Genomic DNA, 24,295 nt, shown 5'->3' with positions numbered 1-24,295 from the left:
AGGTAGAGCTCTGCTGGGTCTGGCTGCTCTCCAGGAAGGCCGAGGCTCTTATATAAGCTGCTGGGCCTGCCCCGGGGCCTCCCCTTGGCTGGGAGGCTCAAGGCCAGCTCCCGGCTGGCTGGGCTGTCAGGCAGTAGGGCACAAGCCCGGCCTCCTTCTCTCAGAAGCTTATGACCCTAGAGTGGGTGGCAGGGAGAAGGGGAGGAACATTCCCTGGACCCGGGCACTTTTTTTTTTCCCTCCATCTTTTAAATGCCTGATGTGCTTCTCCCCGTTCGTTTGCCCTGGATGCTTCCCTGGCTGGCGTGGGTAAAGTGGGGTAGGCAGAAGAATGCCCTTTGGGGGGAAGGGGGTGCAGCAGCTAGGTGGCTCAGTGGATAGAGCACCAGGGCTGGAGTGGGGAGGACCTGGGTTCAAATGTGGCCTCTGACTTTCTCTAAGAATGGAGCCTTGGGGGAGCTGCTTAACCCCCGTTTAATCTAGCCCTTGCCATTTTGTCTTAGTTGTCACTAAAACAAAAAGTAAGGGTTAAAAGGAGAAAAAAGTAGGATTTGGGACAGTTAAGGTGTCTCAGTGGATAGAGAGCCAGGCCTAGAGATGGGAGGTCCTGGATTCAAATGGGACCTCAAACGCTTCGCAGTTGTGTGACCCTGGGCAAGTCACTTAACCCCCATTGCCCACCCTTACCACTCTTCTGTATTAGAACCAATAGGTAAAAGTTAACAACAAAAAAATGAAAAAGAAATACCTTCGGATGTTCCTTTTTCCCACCCATCCTTCAAGACAGTACCAGATTAATCTCCCCCTAAGAACTCATTTGCTCTAAAACCTTCAGTGGTTCTTCTTGCCTCCTGGACTTGAAATCAAGAAGACAAGTGTTCAAATCTGGCTTCAGACATTTCTTCACTGGGCAAGTAACCCCAATTGCCTAGCCCTTGCTGTTCTTCTGCCTTAGAATTGATACTAAGACGGAATGCAAGGATTTTAACACAAACAAACAAGCTGCTGTATAGCTCAGTGGATAGAGAGCCCAGTTTTGGATTCAAGACTGACCTCAAATACTTCCTAGCTGTATGACCCTGGTCAGGTCATTGAACCCTTAATCCTTATCATTCTTCTGCCTTAGAACCAATTCTCAATATCTATTCTAAGACAAAAAGTAAAAACTGAAAAATATAGTTATATATAAAAATATAAACAAATGTAAATATAAAAAAAATAAAATTTAAAATTTAAAATATATTTTCATTATATTCTATATACTTATGTTATACTATACTATGTAGTTATATTTATAATATATTTCTAATTCATATTTCTAATACTTATTTTTATATATTATAAATAAAAATATATTGTTCCTCACATCCTGGGAGGTAGATGCTATTATTTGCTTTAATTTATAGTTGAAGAAACTGAATCAGAGGTTAAATGACTTGCCCAGAGTCATGCAGCTAAAGTCAGATTCTAATTTAGTTCTTCTTGCCTATAGACCTCCAGGCACATCCACTGTGCCACCTAACTGCCCCAGAAATGGATCTAATTCTCAGTGGAAGGTAAAGGGTTCTTTTTTTTTTTTACCCTTACCTTCCGTCTTGGAGTCAATACTGTGTATTGGCTCCGAGGCAGAAGAGTGGTAAGGGCTAGGCAATGGGGTCAAGTGACTTGCCCAGGGTCACACACTTGGGAAGTGTTTGAGGCCAGACTTGAACCTAGGACCTCCCGTCTCTAGGCCTGACTCTCAATCTACTGCTGCCCCTAAAGGGTTCTTTTAACCCTTCTGTGAGGTGGGTTTTTGAAAAACTGGGGGTCCATCAAAAGAACTAGATGTCAATGAATATATAGTGTCTAGTTTTGTACCCATAATTTGGCTTTGGTCCTTACCTGTTCTCAAGGAGTTTATATAGTTCATAAAGGAGATGTAGGAAGGTTAGTTAAAGTAATCCATAGACTTCCAAACTAGGAAGATGGTTTTCATATTCCCTTTTTTTCAGTTAAGAAATTAAAAAGAAAGACAAACCCACTGCATGTTTTCTTCATATGGAGCTCCTTTTTGGATTTTGGATTAAAAAACATATCAAGGATGAGCCTAAGGGACGGGGCCCAATGAGCACTGAGTGCTAGATAAGTGTCGAGTTGAATTTAACGAAATTCAATGATTATCTAGAGATTCTTTCTACTAGAGTTATAAAGGAAAAACTTGGAGGGGAAATACCGAGAGGCCATTTCTTATTTTTATTTTCTATCCTTCTATGAATATCGAAGATTGTGTAAGAATGCAGAGGGACTGGCGAGTGCTTGACAACGTCAAGATAGGTAGGATGGATGGGAGAGTGAGACGTAGGTGTCCGTGTAGCTGTGGGACCTTGAATAAAATGACTTTCCTACTCTGGCCTGTGAATATAAAACCCTGCCCCCTTTTATGATTATTTTAGCCTTTATTTTTTTATATTTAGTTTATTTTTATTTATTTATATTTATATTAGCCTTTATGATTATTTTAATAACATAATCATTAGTCTTGAGTTAATAGTCAAATAATATAGTTTGCTTCATAAGAATTATAAATATTAGCTAAGAAAAATACAGTTTAGGGTGGTATTAAACCTCATTTATAGGCATTTTGAGTTTCCATTTAGCCCATCACACCCTCTCTGTGTATGACAGGAGGTGGAGGGCTGCTCTTGGGTGCAAACTGACCACCATCTAACTGCTCACTCCTCGTATTAAATCATAATTGTCAGCAGGAAACAATTAGACCCTGACTCTTATTGCAGCGGTCTTAGAAAGGCCAGAAACATAAAGTTACCACCCATAGTGATTATTTTTGTACTTTCCAGCTTAATCAGCACTTGTGCCATTAATTAAGAACTACCCACGTGAAAGATTTTGTATCCATTCTACTTTAATTTTGATTATATTTTCTGTCACTGTGTCATCAGATTTCTCTGATGATAGCATAAAAAAGGCTATCTCCTAAGGCTCTGGGTCTCTGGTTTTGAGCTTGACCAGAATCTGGCTTTATTGTGAGACTGGCCACCTCTCAATAAAGCTATCATTTAGCCTGGAGACCGAATTGGTGTGATAAATTTTCACCGCAGGTCTCAGTTTACTTATCTGTAAAAGGAGAGAGTTGGATTTAGACCATTTATAGAGTCTCTTTCATGTCTGACATTCTATACATTCTCCTTCCCTCCATATTTAAACCAAATACATAGAAGTAAAAAACAAACAAAACCCCCCAAAACTCTTATCTATTAAAAACTATCAAACTCACTGAGTCTTGGTCTCTTCATCTGCAAAATGGGGATAAGAATATGCATACTACCTACCCCATAGGTTTGTTGTAAGAAAAACACTTAAAAGTCCCTTAGAAATGTCAGCTTTTATTAAGTACTTTTGGTACTTATTAAGTACCTGATCCTTTTCAGTCCAGATGCTCAATTTAGAAATGGCATTGTAACTATTGCTAACGATGCAGTTTCAGTGTGTTGTTTTGTTTTGTTTTTTTTAAAGAGAGAATTTCTATTTTCTCTTTGTGACCCTGTAGAATTTTTTATTTATTTTTCTGGATTAAGCAAAAACTGTATATTCATGCTTCAGTCGGCATAGGGCATGAGACATGTTCTACAGAGGGGGAAACTGAGATGCGAAGCTTTGTAAAGAGGAACCAGAAAGAAGGGTGGTAGAGTCAGAAGGCCTCCTTCTATCAAATAATCAGGTGGAGGAGGTGATTTCCCAGGATGCTAGGTCTCTCACACAATCTCCAAAGGCTTGGTTTCCCTCTGTGGACTCTGTCCCCAAACTAATGGATAGATGCTCTCTTGAGCCAAAAGCCAAGTGCCCATTTGCCCTCTGGGATGGACCTTTTCCCAGTAAGTACTCAGTCATCCTGTCCTTTGGCCAGGGAGCAGCTCGGCATCCTTCAGGCCTGCTCTGGAGGGACCCTAGAAACTCTGGAGGCCACTGGGGTCTTTTCTCCAAGTATCCCCTCTGGTGGTGTCCCAGAAGCCAACCGCTGAGGATGCTCCCATATTAATGAACCCATCTGCCCTAGAAAGTGAAGGTGCTTATGGCTAAATTCACAGACGTAGGTGAGAGGGAGAGCCAAGGTCATCCTAACGAAATACATAGTAGGGACTTGGAAATATTTTCAGACACGTTTGTACCCTCCTCCAGGCTCTGAAGAGCTAACCTTTATAGGCCTTTTGTGGGAAGAGAAGAATTGAGCCCAAATTAGCCACATATTTACTAGTGTCTCTTTTCAAAAGAGTTCAAGGCCCTTTATTATAGACATGATAACTCTTCCAAATAGTTCTGAAATAGGGAGGATGTAGGGATAATTCTACATATTTCATGCAGGAGGAAATTGAGAGGAGACAGAATTTTATTTTCTAAACCTATTAGACATAAGGATATATAGAACTCAGAGCTCCTGACTTCCAGCATCAAAGGATTTGGAGCTTATTTGCTCCCACCCTATCACATCACAAATGAGTAAACAGAGGCCTATAGAGAAGTGGCCTGCTTATGATCCCATAGATAAGTAGCAGAACCAGGATTTGAATCTAGACTCATATATATTAAACCTGTACTTTCTGTCTTAATATCAATTCTAAGATGGAAGAGCAGTAAGGGCTAGACAATGAGGTTTAAGTGACTTGCCCAGGGTCACACAGCTAAAAAATGCCTGAGGCTAGATTTGAATCCAAGTCCTCCCAGCTCCAGGCCTGGAACTCTATGTAATATGTGCTACCTATCTGCCCTTCAGATATATATATGTACATATATGTATTTAAAATCTTTGAAAATTTAGAAGTACTGCTATAGTCTTTGACTCAACTGAAGCTCAAATATTTTTCCCCACCTACTTTAACAACCTGTTCTCATTCTCTGTCTGTTTGTCTGTCTATCTGTCATGTCTGTCTCTCTTTCTTCCTTACCTTCTGTCTCAGAATCAATACTGTGTATTGGTTCCAAGGCAGAGAAGAGGTAAGGGCTAGATAATGGAGGGTAAGTGACTTGCCCAGGGTCATACAGATTTGAACCCAGGATCTCACATCTCTTTGCCATGTATCTTGATGTTAAATTTTTCCTAGCTCTACTAGCTTCTGACTGAAGACTCCTAAATCAGTCTCAGTTAGTAGAGGGGAACAATCTCTATAACATACCCAGAGCAGAATGGGAAGCAATGGTGGTGGCAAAGGGGATTTGGTGGTCTCTAGTCAGCAACCTGGGTGAGAATGTAGGAGCTGAGCCAGAGAAGGTGGGAATACCCTTCTTCCCACTCTAGATAACCACAGTTTGGGCTACTGTAGACTAAGGTGGGCTGCCTACCAGCCAGGTGGCCGATGATGAGGAAAGGCCCCTGAGAACCTGTGTGACAGTTGGTCGTTGGTGGGGCAGTTCTGAGAGTTCTACAAAGATTCTCTGCATTCATGTAGTTGGTTTGGAGAGGGAAGAGGTGGTGTGGTAGTCAGGAGATGTGGCTCCTGACCTAGAATACTAGGAAAAGAATAGTGGATGGGTTTTCTAAGTATTTCCCCCCGCAAGACTCCAGGTTGACATTTTCCCGCTGCTCAAGGGATCTGGAGGGAGGGACAGAGAGAGAAAAAGAGAGAGACTCAGAGAAAGATCCAGAAGAGGAAATGTTTAGATTAAGAGACTCAAGAGAGACAGAGAGAAATAGAGGGAAGGACACAGAAATGGGAAAGAGAAACAAGACAAATGGGAGAGAATTGAATTGAACTTTGCTTGCTCTGAAGGCAGTGAAAAATCTTTTTGTTCACCTATGTTAGAGAAAGGACTGGGACACCTGGGCTCAAGCCCTAAGCCCTTAAGTCATCATTGTCCAAATAGTCACTCTCCATCTCTCAGAACCCCACAGACTTTTCCTTTCCTCAAAAGTGACTGAGGCTGTGACAGGTCTCCTTATTCTCAAGGCTTAGGATCTACCCCTCTCTCCTACCAGCCCCAAAATAACCAGCCTGAGACTTAGGACTCCCTCTTTTTAGGCATTCAGAAGAGACAAACTCACTGAGAATCAGTGGATGAAATGGGATGATCTACAGAGGGGGTAACTGAGAAGCAATGCTTTGTAAAGAGGAACCATATTGATAAACTTTGTTGTGGAGTGGATGAAGGGAGTAGGGGAGGGAAAAAGGGCAAGAGTGGTCTCCAGCTTCTGCTCCCCATTTCCAGAGTCAGTGGTCCTGGAGAGGGCACTTCAAGCTCCCTCTGTGTAAGCAGAGCAGGATGGACTTTTCCCCACAAGTCCTTTCTGCTCGTAGGCAAGTTCCCTCAGGGCCAGAGAGCAGGAATGGCCCTTGGGCCAAGCAGTAAGCATCGATATAGATCCTGTCCTAAATACTCTAGCCCCTCATTCCATTTGGTGGTTTGGCTGGCATCCTTCAATCCCGCAGACTTTAGGGCATAGGGTCCTATCCCAGACCCCTCTAGGTGAGGCAGTTTGCTTTATGAGAGAGGGTCTTTGCCCACCTAGCCTAGTCAAAGAGCCCCCAGGTAGGCAAAGGTCAAAGATCTTGTGGCCTTCCCTAACCTGTAAGATTATCACCTCCCTGCCCAGTGCTCCTGCTTTCCCGGGGCAGGGACATTTATTAAGGTTAAGCAGCTTTTGTCTTTGCATTTGCCCATTCCCCTGACCTTGGAGACCATTAGTTTCTCTCTTTGTCCCCGCCTGGCTCTGCACAAAGCATCTCCCTTATCTTTTGACTCAGAAGGTCTCTTATTCACAGTTCCTTTGACTAATAATTTAGTTAGCTGCAGGATCTACTACAGGCTGCCCAACTTTGTTTCTCTTCTGGATAAGCCACTTAGCTGGTAGTACAAAGGGTTGTTATAGAGAAATTATGTTATCTATTCAAAGACCAGGATTTGCCTGAGGAAGAGAGAGAGAGAGAGAGAGAGAGAGAGAGAGAGAGAGAGAGAGAGAGAGAGAGAGAGAGAGAGAGAGAGTGGAATCTTCCTTGACATGTCCTAAGTCTATAAGCCAGCCGATTTGGCTAGGCCCGATCTTTTTAAAGTGCTTTTTACAAATGCCAAATAAAATTTTGTTTAGCTCGTACAGTATGCCTTCACACTTAACACTGTTCAGCTTTCCTCCCCAAGCCTGTAGAACCAGATCCTGCCACCCCTGTCCTGGGTACTTAAGGGAAAACAACCCTATTTGGATTCTGTACTTGCTTTATCAAACCTCATGAGCTCTGAAGAGATGGTATGGGCAATATTTGGTTTCTCAACCTCCCCCCAAATCCACAGATGAAAGGGGTTTCTACACATGGGGAAACTGAGGTATATAGAGATGTGACATGACTTCCTTATAAGGATGAGAGCTGGCTTGTAATGTATACTCTCTCCATCTAACAAACCCAGGCTGAGCTGCTAAAAAGAGGAATAAAATGATGTTCAAGAGGTTTAGAAACTCAAATGATACTGGTATTTTTGTGGGGCATCGGGGATAGAAGCAGTGGGAGGTAATCAGTTATAGGGAATCAGCCTAAGAGAGTCAGGGCTGGAATATTCTGCCTTCTCTAAGTTGTTCAGGAGCCAAGAGAATATGGATAATGAATATCTGGAGAGTTCAAGCCATTCCATCAATGTCTTGGAAGTAGATAATCCAGGTCAAAATCAATTGCATGGGCTGGCAGAAATCCAAACCTGCCAAATGGAGTATCCATTGGGAAGGAAGCCAGCAATCTGGAACTGGTTAATCCTGGGTGGATGAAGTTGAAGGAGACACACTGAGGAAAAGAGGCCTCTCCTTCTGTGGCTTGAATCTGGGCACAACTTTCTTTTAATGATGAATTAGCCAACGTGTGCTGGCCATCCCTCCCCAACCCTTTTTTTTGTCCTCAAAGGGACCGGTTTCCTCAAGGTCCTATATAACAAATATGGGATTCAGAGGAAGTTTCACAAAAGAATCAGACAGACCAGAAAAGTATAAATTGACCTTTATTATGGCACATTTTAACTCACACAGGGGAATGCCCAAGGCACCTTGGGGAAATGTATTGTGGGACAAGGCACCAGGAGTGGGAAGCAGGGGTCACAGCCACAAAAAAAGGTTATAAGCAGGGAAGTTGCTGGAACCTTGGTGTGACTTTGGACCACACCAGGAAGAGAAGGAAGGAGATCAGAGATGGTGCCTTGGAAAGGCCATACTCAGACTTAGCCTCATATCTTCAGTAGGCTCTCTTTTGCTTCTAGCCAGCGTGTGGGGCAGCCTCTGGGAACTGTTACCTCAGACTAGGTAGTTCCCTGGCATAGGTCTTGTAAGGAGCTCAGAGCATCTGGTTGGTTTTCCATCTCTGATGTCACAGGCAAGGAGACACTAGATGTTACCCAGAGAATAAATAGGGAATATAAGCATTGAGTATGGAAATTTCCAGAAATTAGACGAGAGGAGAAGGCAGGTCTAGAACAGAGGCAGCCTGCTGCAAATGAATCGCATGGGTCCCGGACCTACAAGTTCTAGAGTTTTTTGACTCTTACCCTAGGATTCAAAACCATAACACCCTTCCCTCTCCTGTGATACTTTCAAAGTTTCAGTCTGGTAGAATCCCAGTGATAGAAGGTCCACACCAACATAATGGTATGAAGGTTTCCTACAGGATCTCAAGTTCAGTCTTCTAAATTGTGACTCTCCTAACTGACTCTCATAGAAGAACAGAACACCAAGGTGCACCCAGGCTTGGTCTGCATGTGAAAGACTTCTTTGGCTATTCCCTCAAGTCTAGGGTTTCCATGAATGGCTTAAGCAAGGATTGGTGACTGATTACCCTGGTACTTCTCAGATATTTTGGAAAACCAGGGCTTATTTAGGAAATGGGGGCTGGGGTGACTGAGATCAAAGGGGCCTAGGGAGAGGGGAAAATGGAGCTTGTGATGTGAGTGTAGAGTAGAAGCCAGCTATAGCTGGGAGGTGCAGCCGCGCTGTGGTGTTTGGCCCTTGGTCCTCTCCACTTATGCAATCACTGTGGTGCACAGGGGTGTTCACTTGTATTTGCATCCATCCAGGGTCAAGGTCTGTGCAGCTCCAGAAATGGAATGGTCAGTGATGAAAGCCGTGGTCAGATCCTGATTTCCTGTCCCTAGAGGAGATGCCTTGAGCACCACAGAACATATCTAATGAGGTCCTCATTAAAAATGTATTACTGGTCTCAATACAGACCATCCTCAAATATAAGCTGAATCCCTAAAATGAAGTCTCTTTGAAAGAAACAAAAGGACATTATAGGCATACACTGAACAATAACACCAGTTATAGGCCATGCTTTGTTTTTATTCAAGCCAGATTTGGGAGGAAACTGTGGTGGTCCAGATGACAGTCCCACTGAGGCACAGTAGGAAAATGGTGGCCATGTTGCCTCAGGCTGTTCTGGATTGGAGGGAAAGGGAGAGGCCATGAAGAGGGGCTCCAGAATGACACAACTGGGGTGGTAGCAGCCAGGGACAGAGGACCACATTGAAATAAGACTTTCCATGAGGAGGAAGTGACCCTGCCCCTTTCTTCCAGGAAGTAACATCCCCTCCCTGGTTCTGGTGTCAGTGCTCTAGGAGAAAGCCTGGTTGCCCTGGGCTGGTTTCTCTGCCCATGACTATTCTACCCAAGTTGGCTCCTTCTGGACTCTGCTTTGAATGAGCAGCACACCTGATGTTCCAGAACCAAAGGAACTCCTCCAACGTCAGCAAATTGTCCAATGTACATATCTGTGCACATCCAGTGGGCATGAGCATGCACATAGACATGGTCACTTTCATGTCCCAGAGAAGCATTCATAGGGACATTCCCAAAAAATATCAGCATACAGTCAATATACAAGTACACATGGATATAAATGTGCACTTTTACAACATGATTAAACATGGAACCAGAGGAACTTTTTTAAAAAGAAATTTTATTTTCCCAATTACATGTAATATCAATTTTCAACATATGTTCTCCAACATTACAGGATCCAAATTGTCTCCCTCCCCACTCCCAGAGATGGTAAGCAATTTGATCTAGGTTATACATGTGTTATCATGCAAAATATATTTTCATACTGGTCGCTGTCATAAGAGAATACACATATAAAACCAAAACCTCAAAATAAAAATAAACTAACATGAAAGATAGTATGCTTTGATCTGCATCTGACTACAAGAGAAACTTTTAAACTAGTTTCTTGTTAAACTTGCTGGTGGCAGTGCCAAGCTCCTCAGACAAATGCACAGTTTTTGGTGCCATAGAATAGTGATTTCAGCTCCCTTTCCCAAATCTAAACCAGTATTCTTCTGGGTTGATAAAAATCATTTCAATACTTCAAGGATCTGTGATTTCATCAGTATGAATAGCCCCTTTCCTGATCCAGACCACAACCCAAAGAGAACTTAGTATGAGTCAGCTACAAGAGTTCCTGAGCCTGAACCAAAAGTCATCACCCCAAAGCCAAACTTGGTGATGAGTGTCCTCGAACTTGGTCATCTGGTCTTTGGACATAAGACATAGCCCATCGCCAGGCCCGCACTTGAAGCCTTTCTAGCTTGGTAGAAACTGTCAGTGCTTGCATTCCACCGGCATGGCCTTTGAGAATCCAGGGTCACCTCCACACCACAATGAAGCATCAGAGTAATTTAATGGAGGATCTTTGAAATCAAACTCTTAAGAAATGGTTGGAAGCTTCTCCCACTTCCTGGGTAATTTAATAGAACCCTAGATTTCAGGGAATAAAAAAATTCCTTAAATCCAGCTCTACAGGGTTTATTGATCATATCTGAACCACCAGTGGTAACCACAGAAAGGATACAAGGACATATGCACTAACCAACTCCAGCAGCCACTCAGTTTCTCAGCAGTCTGTTTTGGTCCCCGAGAGGCAAAATATGTCCAGAAAGGTCTGAGTGGCAACAGCGGTTAGGGGTAGCAGTGTTTTATACTCAGGTGGGTAATGGCAGCTACTCTGGAGCTTCATTTTTCAAAAACATTAGCCTAGGGTAAGCAGGGCCCCCCAAAAGCTTCTGAAGATGCCAACCATGAGTAAAGCTAGATAAGGACACACACAGGGGTTGATAGAGTTCCTCTCATGTCACAGGAGGCATGCTCATGGATTGCTCAGTCATGTTTCTGTCTACCTGACCCTTTCCTCCCAGGGGGACTGGGGAGGATGCCTAGTCTGGTCAGGCTGCATCATTCCATACTTTGAATGATGGTAGGCAGCCACAGAGGTTCTTCCCAAGTGTGCTGCACTGGGTTTTTTTTTTCTTTTACAAAAGCTCATCATTCCCATAGACATAAGGATATAGTAACATAGGAATTCTTAGCAAAATCCCAAACAAAGGCATTGAAAAAATATGTCTAAACCTTTAATAGTTATTGTCTTTGAGGCATCCCGGAAAGGATTCCCGCCAGGAGCAAGAATTCAAAACTGTGTCTAGTCCAATCATCTTGTCCAGTCTTCCTTGGGAGTGCTCCTCAGTTTCTGCCACTGCCTGGAGAAACTGCCTCACATCTACAAGAATGGGTATGGTGATGTCAGTCCGAAAGAAGGGATACACACCACAGATTATCTTGTCAGAGAAGAGATAAATGGTGTCCAGGGTCGCCCAGGATTTTTCCCCGCTGGGTTGGAACACAAATGGAAATCTTTACCCAGGGCTGGTTTAGGAATATATGCCAGCCCCCAAAATTCATGAAACCAGTGATGTACTGAAATAGATATCTCCTTGGTCAGGAGAAACCAACAAATATTGGTACTCAAGGTGCCAAATTCCATCATGTCCTTGTATTAGAGGCTATTCTTCCTTTTTGGAGGTCCTTTTGGGAGGTTCCTCAACCCTTGGACATTGTGGATCATGGGACCCAGATCCCATCATGCTTACTGTACCTACCATATAGCTCTGGCTAATGTAAGGTATGATGAATGGTCCCTCTGTACTTCAATATGGGAATGACTGGACTAACTGGTTCTTTATCCTAAGGCATCTGGAGGAGGGTCTAGCATCTACTCCAATATTCAGGGTGACCATAAAACCATATCTAGTACCAGACCTTTTCTACATCCCACATCGCAGAAGAGTGATATAGGGAACCTGTGACACAGTAGGTCACTTTATTAATACCTAGGTGGACTCCAGGAAGTAGACCTGGGCGATTTGGCACCATACATCCCAGTCCTCTTGAGGGAGGTGCTTTATTTAGGTCTTTAGCCTGGTCCCGTCCCTTAGGACCTTCCTACCCATCATTAGGGCTTCCCATTCCTTTGGTTCTTCTCGCTATATCTCTACTGACCTTTTGTGGGAGAACTGTTGTCTCTGCACAAACAAGGTAACCCTAGTCTTGTCTCACTCTGCTTAGAGGAACACACCCAAACTAGTCTCAATGCACCCCCAACCTGTGCTTAGACTGTCTGAGAAGGCCCTCTCGTTCTCCCCTTACATGATCTACTCTGTTTGTTGGGGATCAGTCTGGCTAAGTTGAGATGATCATGAGGGCATCAACTGGTCAGGAAGCCTGACCCTCCTCTTACTACCTGACCACATTCTACTCTACAGCTTGCTTTTTCTTTCTTTTTGTTTTTCTTTCTTTCCCTCTTCCTTTCCTTTCCTTTCCTTTCCTTTCCTTTCCTTTCCTTTCCTTTCCTTTCCTTATTTTTGAACTCTGAACTTAAAAACAGCAAACACGCTGCAGCATTCTTAAGCTATTGGATGTGGCCCAATAGCTGTTGAGTGTCTTCATGGTCCCAAACATAAGGCTCCCTGATGGGTTGTGGTGGGGATGGAATATTGAGGCAAAAATGTTCAGAGCTGCTTTCCAAATGTTCTATTTCTCGTCTGGGTTATTCAAACGAACTGCAGGTGGATTTAAGCAGGGTATTGTTTGGGAGGATGTGCCCTCTATCACTCAAATGGAATATTCCCTAAATCTTGTAAAATCATTATCATCTCTTCTTCATAGTGGGAGGCAGGGGCTGGGGGGAATCCAAGGACTTTTCCCAGGGTGACCTATTCATAATCCATAAGTAGTGACTAGCTGGGGCAGGGTCTCTCCATCCTGTGCCTATTTGAAAGCATCTCCCTTCGTCTTTTAAGCACTATTCTCCTGGATAGGGGATTGAATCCGTCTATTTTATTATTACCCAGAATAGACAGGGATTTCAAAGAGTTTAATACTTCTCACTTTTGTTTGAGGAAGAACAAAAGTCCTGAAGAGATCATTCTTTGGATTGTTTCCGCCTTCCCTTTGCCTGACTCCTCATCCACTCTTTCACCATGTGGCTAGCTAACAGTGTGAAGCCATTAAGAAGCTGCCTATGTTCTTCTGGGTTTAGGTCTGGGAATTGCAGAGTGCTTTTTGCATCGTTTTGCTAGTCCTGGCTTCCCTTCTTTGGGTAAAGTCTTGGGCTGGGATTTTCATTTCATGCCATATGTCTACATACTACCTATCCACAGGCATACTAGATGGGTCCATGGTCCACCAGGTAATGCAGGATTTTCCTTTGAAGGAAGGAAATCAATGGTTAACTCAGCAGAGATATGTTGAAAAGAACCAAAGGGATGGCTAGCCTTAATGACATGGGGGATTTTAGTCAAGTCCAGCATCACTTTGATGAGGCTGCTCCTCCACTCATTCCTACTACTCCAATACGGCCACATGAGATGAGTCAGTAGTCCATGGGCTAATCAGATAAATCTTATTAGGACTTCAGGAACTCAATTAAAATTCTTTCATTGTTTTTTACTTCAATTGCCCACTATCTTCCAATTCCTCCTCCTGGCTGCCAGTGTAAGCATTCACTCTTGCATTTAAGCAATCTTTCTTTTACATTCCTATTGTAATTTCCCAATTGTGCCCATCCATCTTATTAGCCTCAAAGTCACTTGTTTTCTAAACTAACTCCTACTTTTCACATAATTTTCCTTTGGGGGCATCAAATTTTGAAAGTCTGTCAAGTCACACACCCTTTTTTTCTGAACTCCTTTTCCAAATTTAGTCTCCTAATTGAGTATGACCTCAACTCTTCCTGCCTTAGATGCTTGGGGGTGGGGGTTGGGGGGAAGGGGGTGCAGCTAGATGGCTCAGTGGATTTAGAGTCAGACCCAGAGATGGGAGGCCCTGGGTTCAAATCTGATCTCAGACACTTCCTAACTATGTGCCCCTGGGGAAGTCACAAGCCCTATTGCCTAGCCCTTGCCATTCCTCTGCCTTGGAACCAATAGACAGTATTGACTCTAAGACAGAAGGTAAAGGTTTAAAAAATGCTTCAGAATATATTTCTCTCTTTACATGTTTCTAATTCCTTCTAGTTAGTATGCTTTGGTCTGTATTTTAGAACTACATCGGGGGGGGGGGAGCTGGGTAGCTCAGTGGATTGAGAACCAGGCCAAGGGAGGAATGGGAGGTGGTAGGTTTGAATCTGACCTCAGACACTTCTTAGCTGTGTGACCCTGGGCAAGTCACTTAACCCCCATTGCCTAGCCCTTACTACTCTTCTGCCTTGGAACCAACACAGTATTAATTCTAAGGTGGAAGGTAAGGGTATTAAAAAAAAAAAAACTACATCTGCCCGCAAATAAATTCAGTGAATTCATTCACCAGCCATTTAAGCTTTCCCTCTTCCTTAAACTGAATTCAAGACCAGCTCAAAGACAAGACAGTCACTCATGATGGACACCTGTGCTTCTCTCTCCTAACGATGGTTGGGCTATATAGCAACATGAGTACTTTTTGAGAAATATACTGTCATTGCAATTTCATAAAAGTTAAAACATATACTATGGTTTGGGGTATGATAAAGAAAAGGGTTTTTTAAATCTACTTTGAATTTCCTTCTTTAAATGAAATCTACTATAATAGTTTTCAAATGGTTGCTGCTTTTCTCATAGGAATTGGGGTGGGGAGTAGGGGCAGTGTTAGGGAGGAGAGAGGGGGCTTGTCAGCACCATGGCCAGGGGCAGCTACACAGCTGGGAGTGAGCTGAGTCACTGTTAACACTCAGCCACCACCATTCTCCTTTTGAAGGCCACTTTATTTTGTTTCTGTGCTTATGGCTATTATCTGTGGACCACCATAGATGACACAGAGACCACTCTCTCTCTCCTCTCCAATAAACTCAGTGCGAGAGCTCTGTCTTCACCCCAACATTTTTCTCTGTCCTATATAGCCTTTTCTCCTGCCCTCCCAGTTCCTTAACCTTCCCACTTCCTAGAGGTCTTCTCTAAAGGACCTCAGCCCCAGACGGGGGACTCATACCCCCTTCAACCTCCTTATCCTCCACTCAGAGGAATTTGCTTATGGCTCTGGCACTTTTCTGTAGGGGAGCCTTTGGGCAGCTTTGGTTCTTGGCAGAATGACTCAGAACCAAAGGGAAACTTCAGAACTGAGGAAGAGTGTAGTTGCATTTTATGTTTATTACATGTGCCTTCCCTGGTGTCAGCATTTCTCTGTGTCTCTTCTGATATGTCACCTCCTGGGTGGGCAGCTAGGGAAGCTGTATGCCATCTCTGTTTTCCTTTCTCCCCGGAAATCTCATACATCATGGCCATGACTCCTTCCCCACTCCCCAGTGGCTAGAAGGTGGTGCCCTTCCATATAAGAGTTTACATCAGTATGTGCTCCTTGAGATAGCCCGAGGCTGATTTTCTGCTATGGCAATTCTGTCCCATCAATCTTAGGAGGTCGAGAGCCTCAGCCCTAATTCTAGGGAACCTAGTCATTCAGGACATATGTTAGACATAAGGTATCAGAGGTGGGTGAAAATGTTTATGTGCTCTGGTCTGCAAGAAGACCAAGGAGACCAAGAAAGAAATCAAATGTGTATGGTAAACATCAGCCATGGAGAAGAGGAGCAGGGCTGAAGGGGACCCGTAGATCAAGGGAGAGTCAACATGATTCCATCTGTTTGTGCAATGCTAATATTTCCCATACAGTGAGTCCTCTGAAATGATAAACTCAAAAGCAAAGAAAAATTGTCGCCTGTTGTCTTCTTCCACTTGGGATGCCCTAGCCTCTATGACTAAAAATATCTTACCGTTTTAAGAGTTTCAGAAAGAGAAAAGAAAATGAGGAAAATCCTGCTAGAGGATTCATGAATGGGAGTTGCTTCTGCTCCCACAAATACAGCAAGTAGGGAAAAGGAGGGGGAAATGAAGATTATATACTAATAATTGCCACTCTGAAAGAATGGCCACACAGAGAAGACTAGAGCTTTACCTACTCCTTCTAACCTTAGAATTTCATTTGTTCAAGGATTCCTTGCAGAAGCACTGTCCCATTACTCAACACCCAAATCACCTGTATTTTTACATAGGAATACAAAACTACATGACAAGGTTCCTTGATTAGATCAATAATAGGATACTAAGGGGTTGTTTTTCCCAAGCTGAAAAGAAAGAATAAAAATGAAAATTCCTACCCCAAATTACCCCACAGTTTTTTTTGTTTTAAAATCTATTTGAAGATAGAGAGGCAGAGCTGGAGATGGGAGATCCTGGGTTCAAATCTGACCACAGACACTTTTCTATCTATGTGACCCTGGGCAAGTTACTTAATCCCAATCACTTTTGTCACCCCTCTGCCTTGGAACCAATTCTAAGACAGAAGGTAAAGATTTTTTAAATCTATTTGAAAATATCCTAAGCTCTCTTTCTCTCTTTCTTCTGAAAAAGAAAAAATCAAATATCCTTGCTCACATTCTCCACCAGAAATCTGCTATAAGGGCTTGCTCCAGACAAAGAGGACCTTGAAATTGCTAATTTATATTATGGTACCAGAATCCCTCTGGAGTGGTAGGAAGACCAATGAGGTTTTAATGGCCAGAATATGTTATAGGCATAATAAAGGAATGTGGTTCAAGTCTTTCACCTGACTTTTATTTCTTGTCCTAACCTCATCTGCATGCCAATCAAACAAGTTCTTGGAAATTTGGTAGCCTGATCACCCTAGCTTCCACCTGTTTCCTATTTGGGCTGAGTCTTTAATATGGAATTTGAGAATATAGGTTCACAATTTGGGGTGTAATGGAAATTGCAAAGAAATTCCCAACATTATCAGTTTAAAAATCTATATGCTATGCTATAGGAAAAATACAAGAAACATGCAGGGACTTTTAAATACAAACAACAAAATACAGATTGATCAAATTCACAGATCTTCACCAAAGAAAGACTTCATTTTTGAAACCCCAAGGCATGTTGTGTCTAATTTTTAAAATTTCATTGTCAAACAACACATTTTAGAAGCAGTCACAGGCAAATTTTCAGCTACAAAGGATTATCACCTTAAATATCCCAGGGTTATTTTACAGCTTTTAGAAATCAGAAAACAGAATGGAACAAGATATTCCCCAAAACAAAGAATCTCAAGTAACCTACATGCTTTGAAACTAAACCTATTGATCAATGAAAAGAAGCTGGACCTTCAACAAAAGAAAAACATTTGGGATGTCCCTACAACACCACCCTTCCCCCCATCCCCTCCAAAAGTAAGCAGAACATTCCAACAGCAAATGCCTTGAACAAGAGAAACACAAGAAAAGTAAATAAGTATAAATAAGTATAATTATCAAGAAAAGACTAAAGGAAATCAACTCTTTAATATTTCCAAACAATTACTCTTTTTCTCTTCTTCCTTCCTTCTTTTCTTTGATCAAAAGAGGAATTAGCAAAACACAAAAAGGGGGCAGCTAAGTGGCGTAGTGGATAGAGCACCAAGCCTGAAGTTGGGAGGATCTGGGTTCAAGTCTGACCTCAGACACCTCCTAGTTGTGTGACCCTAGACAAGCCACTTGACCCTAATTGCATAGTCCTTGCAGCTCTTCTGTTTTATAATTGTTATTAAAACAGAAAGTAAGGGTTTAAAACACACACACACTCACAGAGGAATCTAAAAAGTTAAAAGACGAGCATCTTAAAGAGTCAAGATTAGGGAAAGAGGAAGAACTGAATATTTTATAATCCTGTTTAAGCAAATCAGTATCTCCAGAGGGGGCATTACAGAGTGGTAAGAGAGGAAAATAAGAGCTTAAAGATACTACATATTCTACTCAGTCTGGAGGTGAACAAGAGGGATAGTTATTTATTCAGTTTTTCAACAAGTGTGAGGGGAAAGGGAAAGTAAAAGGTAGAGGAGTAAAAAAGTAAAAGTGTAAGGGAAAGCCTTGAGAGTAGAGGAGAAAATGAATCTTACACCAGGGGAAAAAAACTGAAGATTATTGTTAAAGAATGTCCCTCTGGGAGTGAGGAAGGTTATATTTGTGATGAGAAACTCAGACTTCATAGAGGGTTTTGTTTAGGGAGAGTGTGCACAATAGATGGCTATCTTTTCTAAGCAAAGATCATGCTTCCCAAGATTGCATTCCACCCCAGGAGAGGATATTAATAAGGCCCTGGGGGTAGCCAACACAAAGGGTAGTGATGGTGAAACTTAGATCCAGATACAGGATATATTCGTCTTAGGAGGCAGCACTATGGACTGGAGGCAGAACCATAGCTAATGACTCCGGTTAGAGAGTGACTTACCAGTTCATGGATTGTTTACTTTATGAATTAATACTTATGGGGATGAAACACAGCAGAAAACCCTGTCGAAATAAAAAAAGGGGGATTGATGATATGAGATCTGGAAATACCCTAAAAGGGCAGAGGAGATAGTTCAAAAGTGGTTGGTACAATAGAAGCTCTACCTCTTGTGAAAATAAGGGAACCCTAAACAAAGGAACATGTCAGAGTATAGTCCATGAATTAGAGAACAGAGTTCAGAAGAAAAAAAGGAGGATAGAAATAAAGAAAAGAGTTCAAGAAACTTTTTAGAAAAGGGAACTACAAAAGAATATTACTTAAGCTATGCTCAGTGTGTGGGGAGAGGCAGTTTTGATTTTGAACCACACATAATCTGCACAAGAAAAAGGCTAAGGAAAGGTGAGAAATGGATAAAAGGAGTAAATGGAATAAGTAAATTAATAGAAAGAAAATTTTACTAAATTCAAGGAATAAGAGATAGGTCATGGAAAGGAAAAATAAGAGGAGTCCATGGAAAAAGAAAAACATTAAATTAATGTTTTTAAAAATAGGAATAAAGTAATCAAAAGAGAATGGGAAAAAAGGGAATGGGGAGCAGCTAGGTGACACAGTGGATAGAGCATCAGGCTTGGAGTCCAGAGGACCTGGATTTAAATCTGGCCTTAAACAGGTCCTAGCTGTATGACCCTCAGCAAGTCGCTTAACAGTTGTGTATAGCCCTTGTTACTCTTTTGTCTTATTACAATGCACTGTTGATGGCATTTTGAAGTGATCCAAACCTAGAATGTAATTTAGAACAATGACCAAAGGGCTAAAATATTGTGACCCAGCTGGCCCTTTGGCCCAGCAATACCACTACTAGATCTGTATCCCAAAGAGAACAAAAAAAAAAAGAAAAGAAAGAAAAGAAAAAAGAACTATAGTGTATAAAAATATTTATAGCAGTCCTTTATGTGATGGCAAAGAATTGGAAATTGAGAGCATGTTCATCAACTGGGGAATGTCTGAACAAATTATGATACATGATTATAAAGAAATACTATTGTTCTATAAGAAATGAGAAAGAGGAGGATTTCAGAAAAACCTGGCAATACTTATACAAACTGATGCAAAGCAAAGTGAGAAGAACCAGGAGAATGTCATATACCATGACAGTGATATTGTATGAAGATCAACTGTGAATGACTTAGCTACTCTGAGCAGTACAATGATCCAAGACAATTCTGAAGGACGTGATGAAAAATGCTGTCTTCCGAGAAAGAACTAATGGAGTCTGAATGCAGAGTGCAGCATACTATTTTTCACTTTTATTTTTTCATGGCTTCTTTTTGGTCTGTCTTTTCTTTCACAATATGACTAATATGGAAATCTGTTTTGTATGATTATACATGTAAAACCTATATCAAATTGCTTACTATCTCAGGACGGGCAAAGGGGTAGGGTAGGAGGGAGGAAAAGAATTTGGAACTCAAAAAATTTTAGAATGAAGTTAAAATTTATTTTTACATGCAATTGGGAAAATTATTTTTTTATTCTTATTATAATAGCAGTAAGAAAAAAAGAAAAGAAATGAACACTGACAAAAAAAAGACAAAATTATTCCTCCTTGCAAGACAAAAAGAATGGCTTATTTGGAAAACTCCAGAGAATCAGCAAATGGAGAGGAGTAGCTTCAATAAATTAGCAAGACACAAAATCAATATTTCATATAATAATAAACCAAATGTAGAAGAAATGATGGGAAGATACACTTCATTTAAAATAACTATAAAATAAATAAAATATCTGAAAGATGATATATTGAGAAATCTAAAAATTTAGGTAAACATGATTACAAAATATTGTTCATAAAAAAAGATTTCTGTAGAAAGATATTAGCTGTTCATGGTTAGACATTCCAACATAATAAAAAATAATGATATCACTTGCTTTAGAGATTTAGTTCTATATAACTATTACATGGTTATTTGTGGGAAGCCGTTAAGAGAAATTAGAATCTCAAATAGATATTTTTATCTGGACCTCATCAAAAGGTCAACACAGCCCAGCAGAGCCATGTGCTGAACTCCCCCTCCCTTTTAAGGTTAAGACTGGACTGGGTTATCCAAGATAAAAATCTGAGATTCCTCTTTTGAATCATTTTCATAATTCACACCTTTCTTTAAAAAGCAATATAGTCTTACTGAAAAAGCTTTGAGCTCTCAGTAAACCAGCAGTAAGAGGGTTAACACTGTTCCCCTTTGGCCAAGAATACAGCTGCCTGGTACAGCCAAGGCTGAACCCTTAGCAGGGGCATTTTGCGAATCAAAGTAGACTAATGGGTCTCAAAAATATTGTTTAATACCATCAAGGCTGAGAAATTCAGGGACTTTCCATCCTAACAAAATGTCCCAGACTTCGCTTAATGATAACACATATAGTTGATAGTTTAGCATAGGTTTTTATCTACACCTTGAAGCTTCTAAGGCTTTTGTTTTGTCTATGGTGAAAATACTGCTCTGTGTAATTGTGGGAAACTTTCTTGGGCTTTTGGGGGAAGGGGATCTTTAACTTCCTATATAATAAACTTGTGACTCCATTGTACCTCGGAGTACTTTGAGCTAACAAGCCGTGCTTCCAATCTGTTTTGTTCTTTACATCCAACGACCACCCTAGGCCACTCAGAAAATCTCTGGTTTATAGAGCAGGTTCTCTAGAGTTATTTTATAGAGTTGGGCAAAATAACAAATATTTTGGAGGAGCAAAAGTCTAGAATTTTATGAAATAATGAAAAAAAATAAGAATGAAGGGAGAATAGCACTTCTAGATTTCAAAGTACATAATAAAGTAGAAATGGTCAAAAGTGTTTGGTTTGGGCTAAAAATAGAGAAGTTGATCAGCAGACCATACTAGATACGCAAGAATTAGAAACAACCAAACTCAATATCCTGGTGTTTAATAAACTCAAGAAAACAAGTTATTTGAACTCCCTATTTGACAAAAGAAGCCAGAAAAAAAAATGGGAACCCAACTGGCAACAAACAATACCACAGTTAGTTCCAGATAGAAATATAGCCTAAACATAAATGGTTACAATATTTCTTTAAATGAAGGAAAATTGAAGGAGTTGCTTATCTCCTTTATGCCTTTGAGAAAATTCTCAACCAGGCAAAGGAATCAAGGAGATAACGAAGATAAAGTAGATAGTTTCAAGTACATGACATTGAACATTTTTTGCAAAAATATAATGCAGCTAGGATCAGAAGAGAAATTGTTCATTTCTTCTTTCCCTCCCACCTCCTCCTGCCCGTTTGAAAGAACAACAAAACCATTGTAACAAATATGCATAGACAAATAAATTTCAGCATTGGCCACATCCAAAAATGATGACTCATTCTAAATCTTCAGTCCATCATCTCTATGAGGAGATGGGTAGTAAGTTTTAACATCATACCTGTGGAATCATAGTTAGTGATTTTATTGATCAGAGTTCTTAAGCACATCAAAGTTTTTCTTTACAATGTTTGGATAGTTCTTAAAAGAATTGCAAATTAGCAAAAATTGCTATGAAAAATTGTTCCATTACTCATAATAAAAAAAAAATAAAACAATTCTGAGATCTTACCTAAAGCCAATAAATGGTAAAGATGACAAAAATATGGGAAGAGTGTTAGAGAGGGGTTCAGAAAAGGCAGGCTCACTATTACAATGTTGGTGGAACTCTGAAATGGTTTAACCATTCTGGAAAGCAATTTGGAATTATCCTTAAAAAGAGACTAAAAATGTTTAAATCCCTTAGTCCAGAGATTTCACTGCTAGGTATGTACTTCTAGGAAGTAAAGACAGGGGAAAGGTTCCAGGTCTACCAAAACATTCATAGCAGGACTTTTGCACTAGTAGTAAAGAACCAGAAACAAAGTGGGCTGCCCATTGATTGGATAATAGCTAAACAAACTGGTATATGAATGTTGGTGAAAGATATTTTGTTTGTAAGAAGCAAAAAAAATATGAAAAATTCAGAAGCTCCCTTACTCTATAGCCGCCCCTTTTCCAATTTTCTGCCTAGCAATAAGAGCTTTTGACCTTTAAAATGTAAGCTACTTGAGAGTAGATATTTTTAAAAAATATGTATCTCACACATATAGCATAGTGTCTGGCATAGAGTAGGTACCTAATACTGTTGATTTGTTTGGAATGAAGGTCAACTGGATCTGACACAGCTGCAGTAGAGAGTTACTGTGCTAAGCCGAGGTTAGAGAAGAAAGCTGGAGCAGTGACAGAGGATGCTCTCTCCTTATTGGAATCAACTGCTGGGTCTATTCATTCTACTCTGTCATGAATTAGCTAAAGCCCAAAGAGGGTGGAGGGTCCCTATCGGCAATAATACAATCGGGACCAAATTCCACACGTTGGGCCAAATCAAGTTTCCAAGTCCATTTGGATATATTCCCAGTATTGTGAATTCCGAGATCAGAGCATTTCCCAAAGTTTCTGTTCTGTTGTTGAGTGACAGCTATAGATGGGAGCCTGGTCAGTGCGGGTTCAGTTCTCAAACCATTTGCAATATTCCCTGTTGGTTTCCATCCATCCTATGCCACTTGGTGCATTTACTTCTGGTTATGAATAATTGAGGGGCTTGTGCTGTGCAACGATGAGGAGAAGTTTTCTGGTTGGCAGAGGCAGAACTGAGTTTGAAATGTAAAAGGATCAATATGTCCCTTGGCCCTTTTTGACCTCTCTTGTCAGCTCATATAGGAGAAAAAACTGCTGTGAGCCACTGGGTAGGAGGAGAGTCAGTAGCTTTGGGCACCTGATCACAGGCATCTAGCCACCACGCCTCCTCGAGCAACATGGTTGCTACCCTTTTGTTTCTTCTTTCCTCATCATAGGTGATTGAGTATCCGGAGATAGAACAGACTAGCTTCCAAAGGCTAGGACAGTGATGGCAAACCTATGACACACGTGTCAGCACTGGCACGTGTAGCCATTTTCAATGGCACGTGGCCGCATACATAGAAGTATGGGGCAGCATGCTGAAGATGAAACATTTGCTGTAGTGTAGTGTAGACACTCTGTGCACTATAGATGACAATTCTTCCTATATTGATTTACTTATTTTGGTTTATTAAATAGTTATATATTAGAATTATACATTTTTGTTATTTAGACTATAAATATCGTGAAATTATGATTTTTTCCTCTTAAGTGACACACCACCCAAGTTATGCTCGTTTTTTTGGCAAATTTTGACACACCAAACTCAAAAGGTTGCCTATCACTGGGCTAGGAAGAACTTTCTGAGGATCCCCCAGGAACAAGAGTCAGGAACTGAGCAGCAGCATCTGATAAGACCTAGAGCAGCAAGGGGTGGGGTTGAGTCTCCTGGGGCAGCCCTGAGGAATGACCTGCTTGACCTGATCCATCGGTGCATTGATTCTAAGACATCTTCCAAGGCCAAGGAATTAGTCCAACTGAGCAAGAGAGAGATGACCATTGGCTAAGGCTATACTCTGAAAGGAACTTGAAGGTTCCATAAAGGGACAAAAGGACTCCCAGAGCCCTGAAGTCCCCCTCAGTCACATGTGTTCCCTATACTGGTGCCTTGTTACCTTTGGGTGTTAGTTTCTCCCCAGAGTCCAAATGTGAGTTGAAAGGAGTTTGTCCTTGGGTTGAATGGAGAGGAAGGATGTTTTGTACCAGCCTGTTGGAGCCTGGTCTCCACAGGGGCTGAATATGTGCAGCAAGGAGAATGCCCCTCTGGCTCAGGGACATATTTTGTACCATCTGCCTTGTTGTCCCT

The 24,295-nt window shown here is 41.4% G+C and overlaps 1 protein-coding gene across 1 annotated transcript in view; it reads right to left on the bottom strand.

Moving 5' to 3' along the window:
* The window catches only part of PEBP4 (phosphatidylethanolamine binding protein 4), a 301,778-nt gene extending 296,338 nt beyond the window's left edge, over window positions 1-5,440 (bottom strand). The window contains 2 exon segments of the mRNA XM_044663477.1: window positions 5,172-5,215; window positions 5,218-5,440. Of these exon segments, the coding sequence (XP_044519412.1) occupies window positions 5,172-5,215; window positions 5,218-5,440 (267 nt within the window).
* Window positions 5,441-24,295: the final 18,855 nt, after the last annotated feature.

The sequence above is a fragment of the Gracilinanus agilis genome, chromosome 2 (genome assembly GCF_016433145.1).
Source record: "Gracilinanus agilis isolate LMUSP501 chromosome 2, AgileGrace, whole genome shotgun sequence".
Taxonomy (NCBI): Eukaryota; Metazoa; Chordata; class Mammalia; order Didelphimorphia; family Didelphidae; genus Gracilinanus; species Gracilinanus agilis.
The sequence above is the reverse complement of the archived record's forward strand: the minus strand, read 5'-3'. Positions and strand labels throughout refer to the sequence as shown.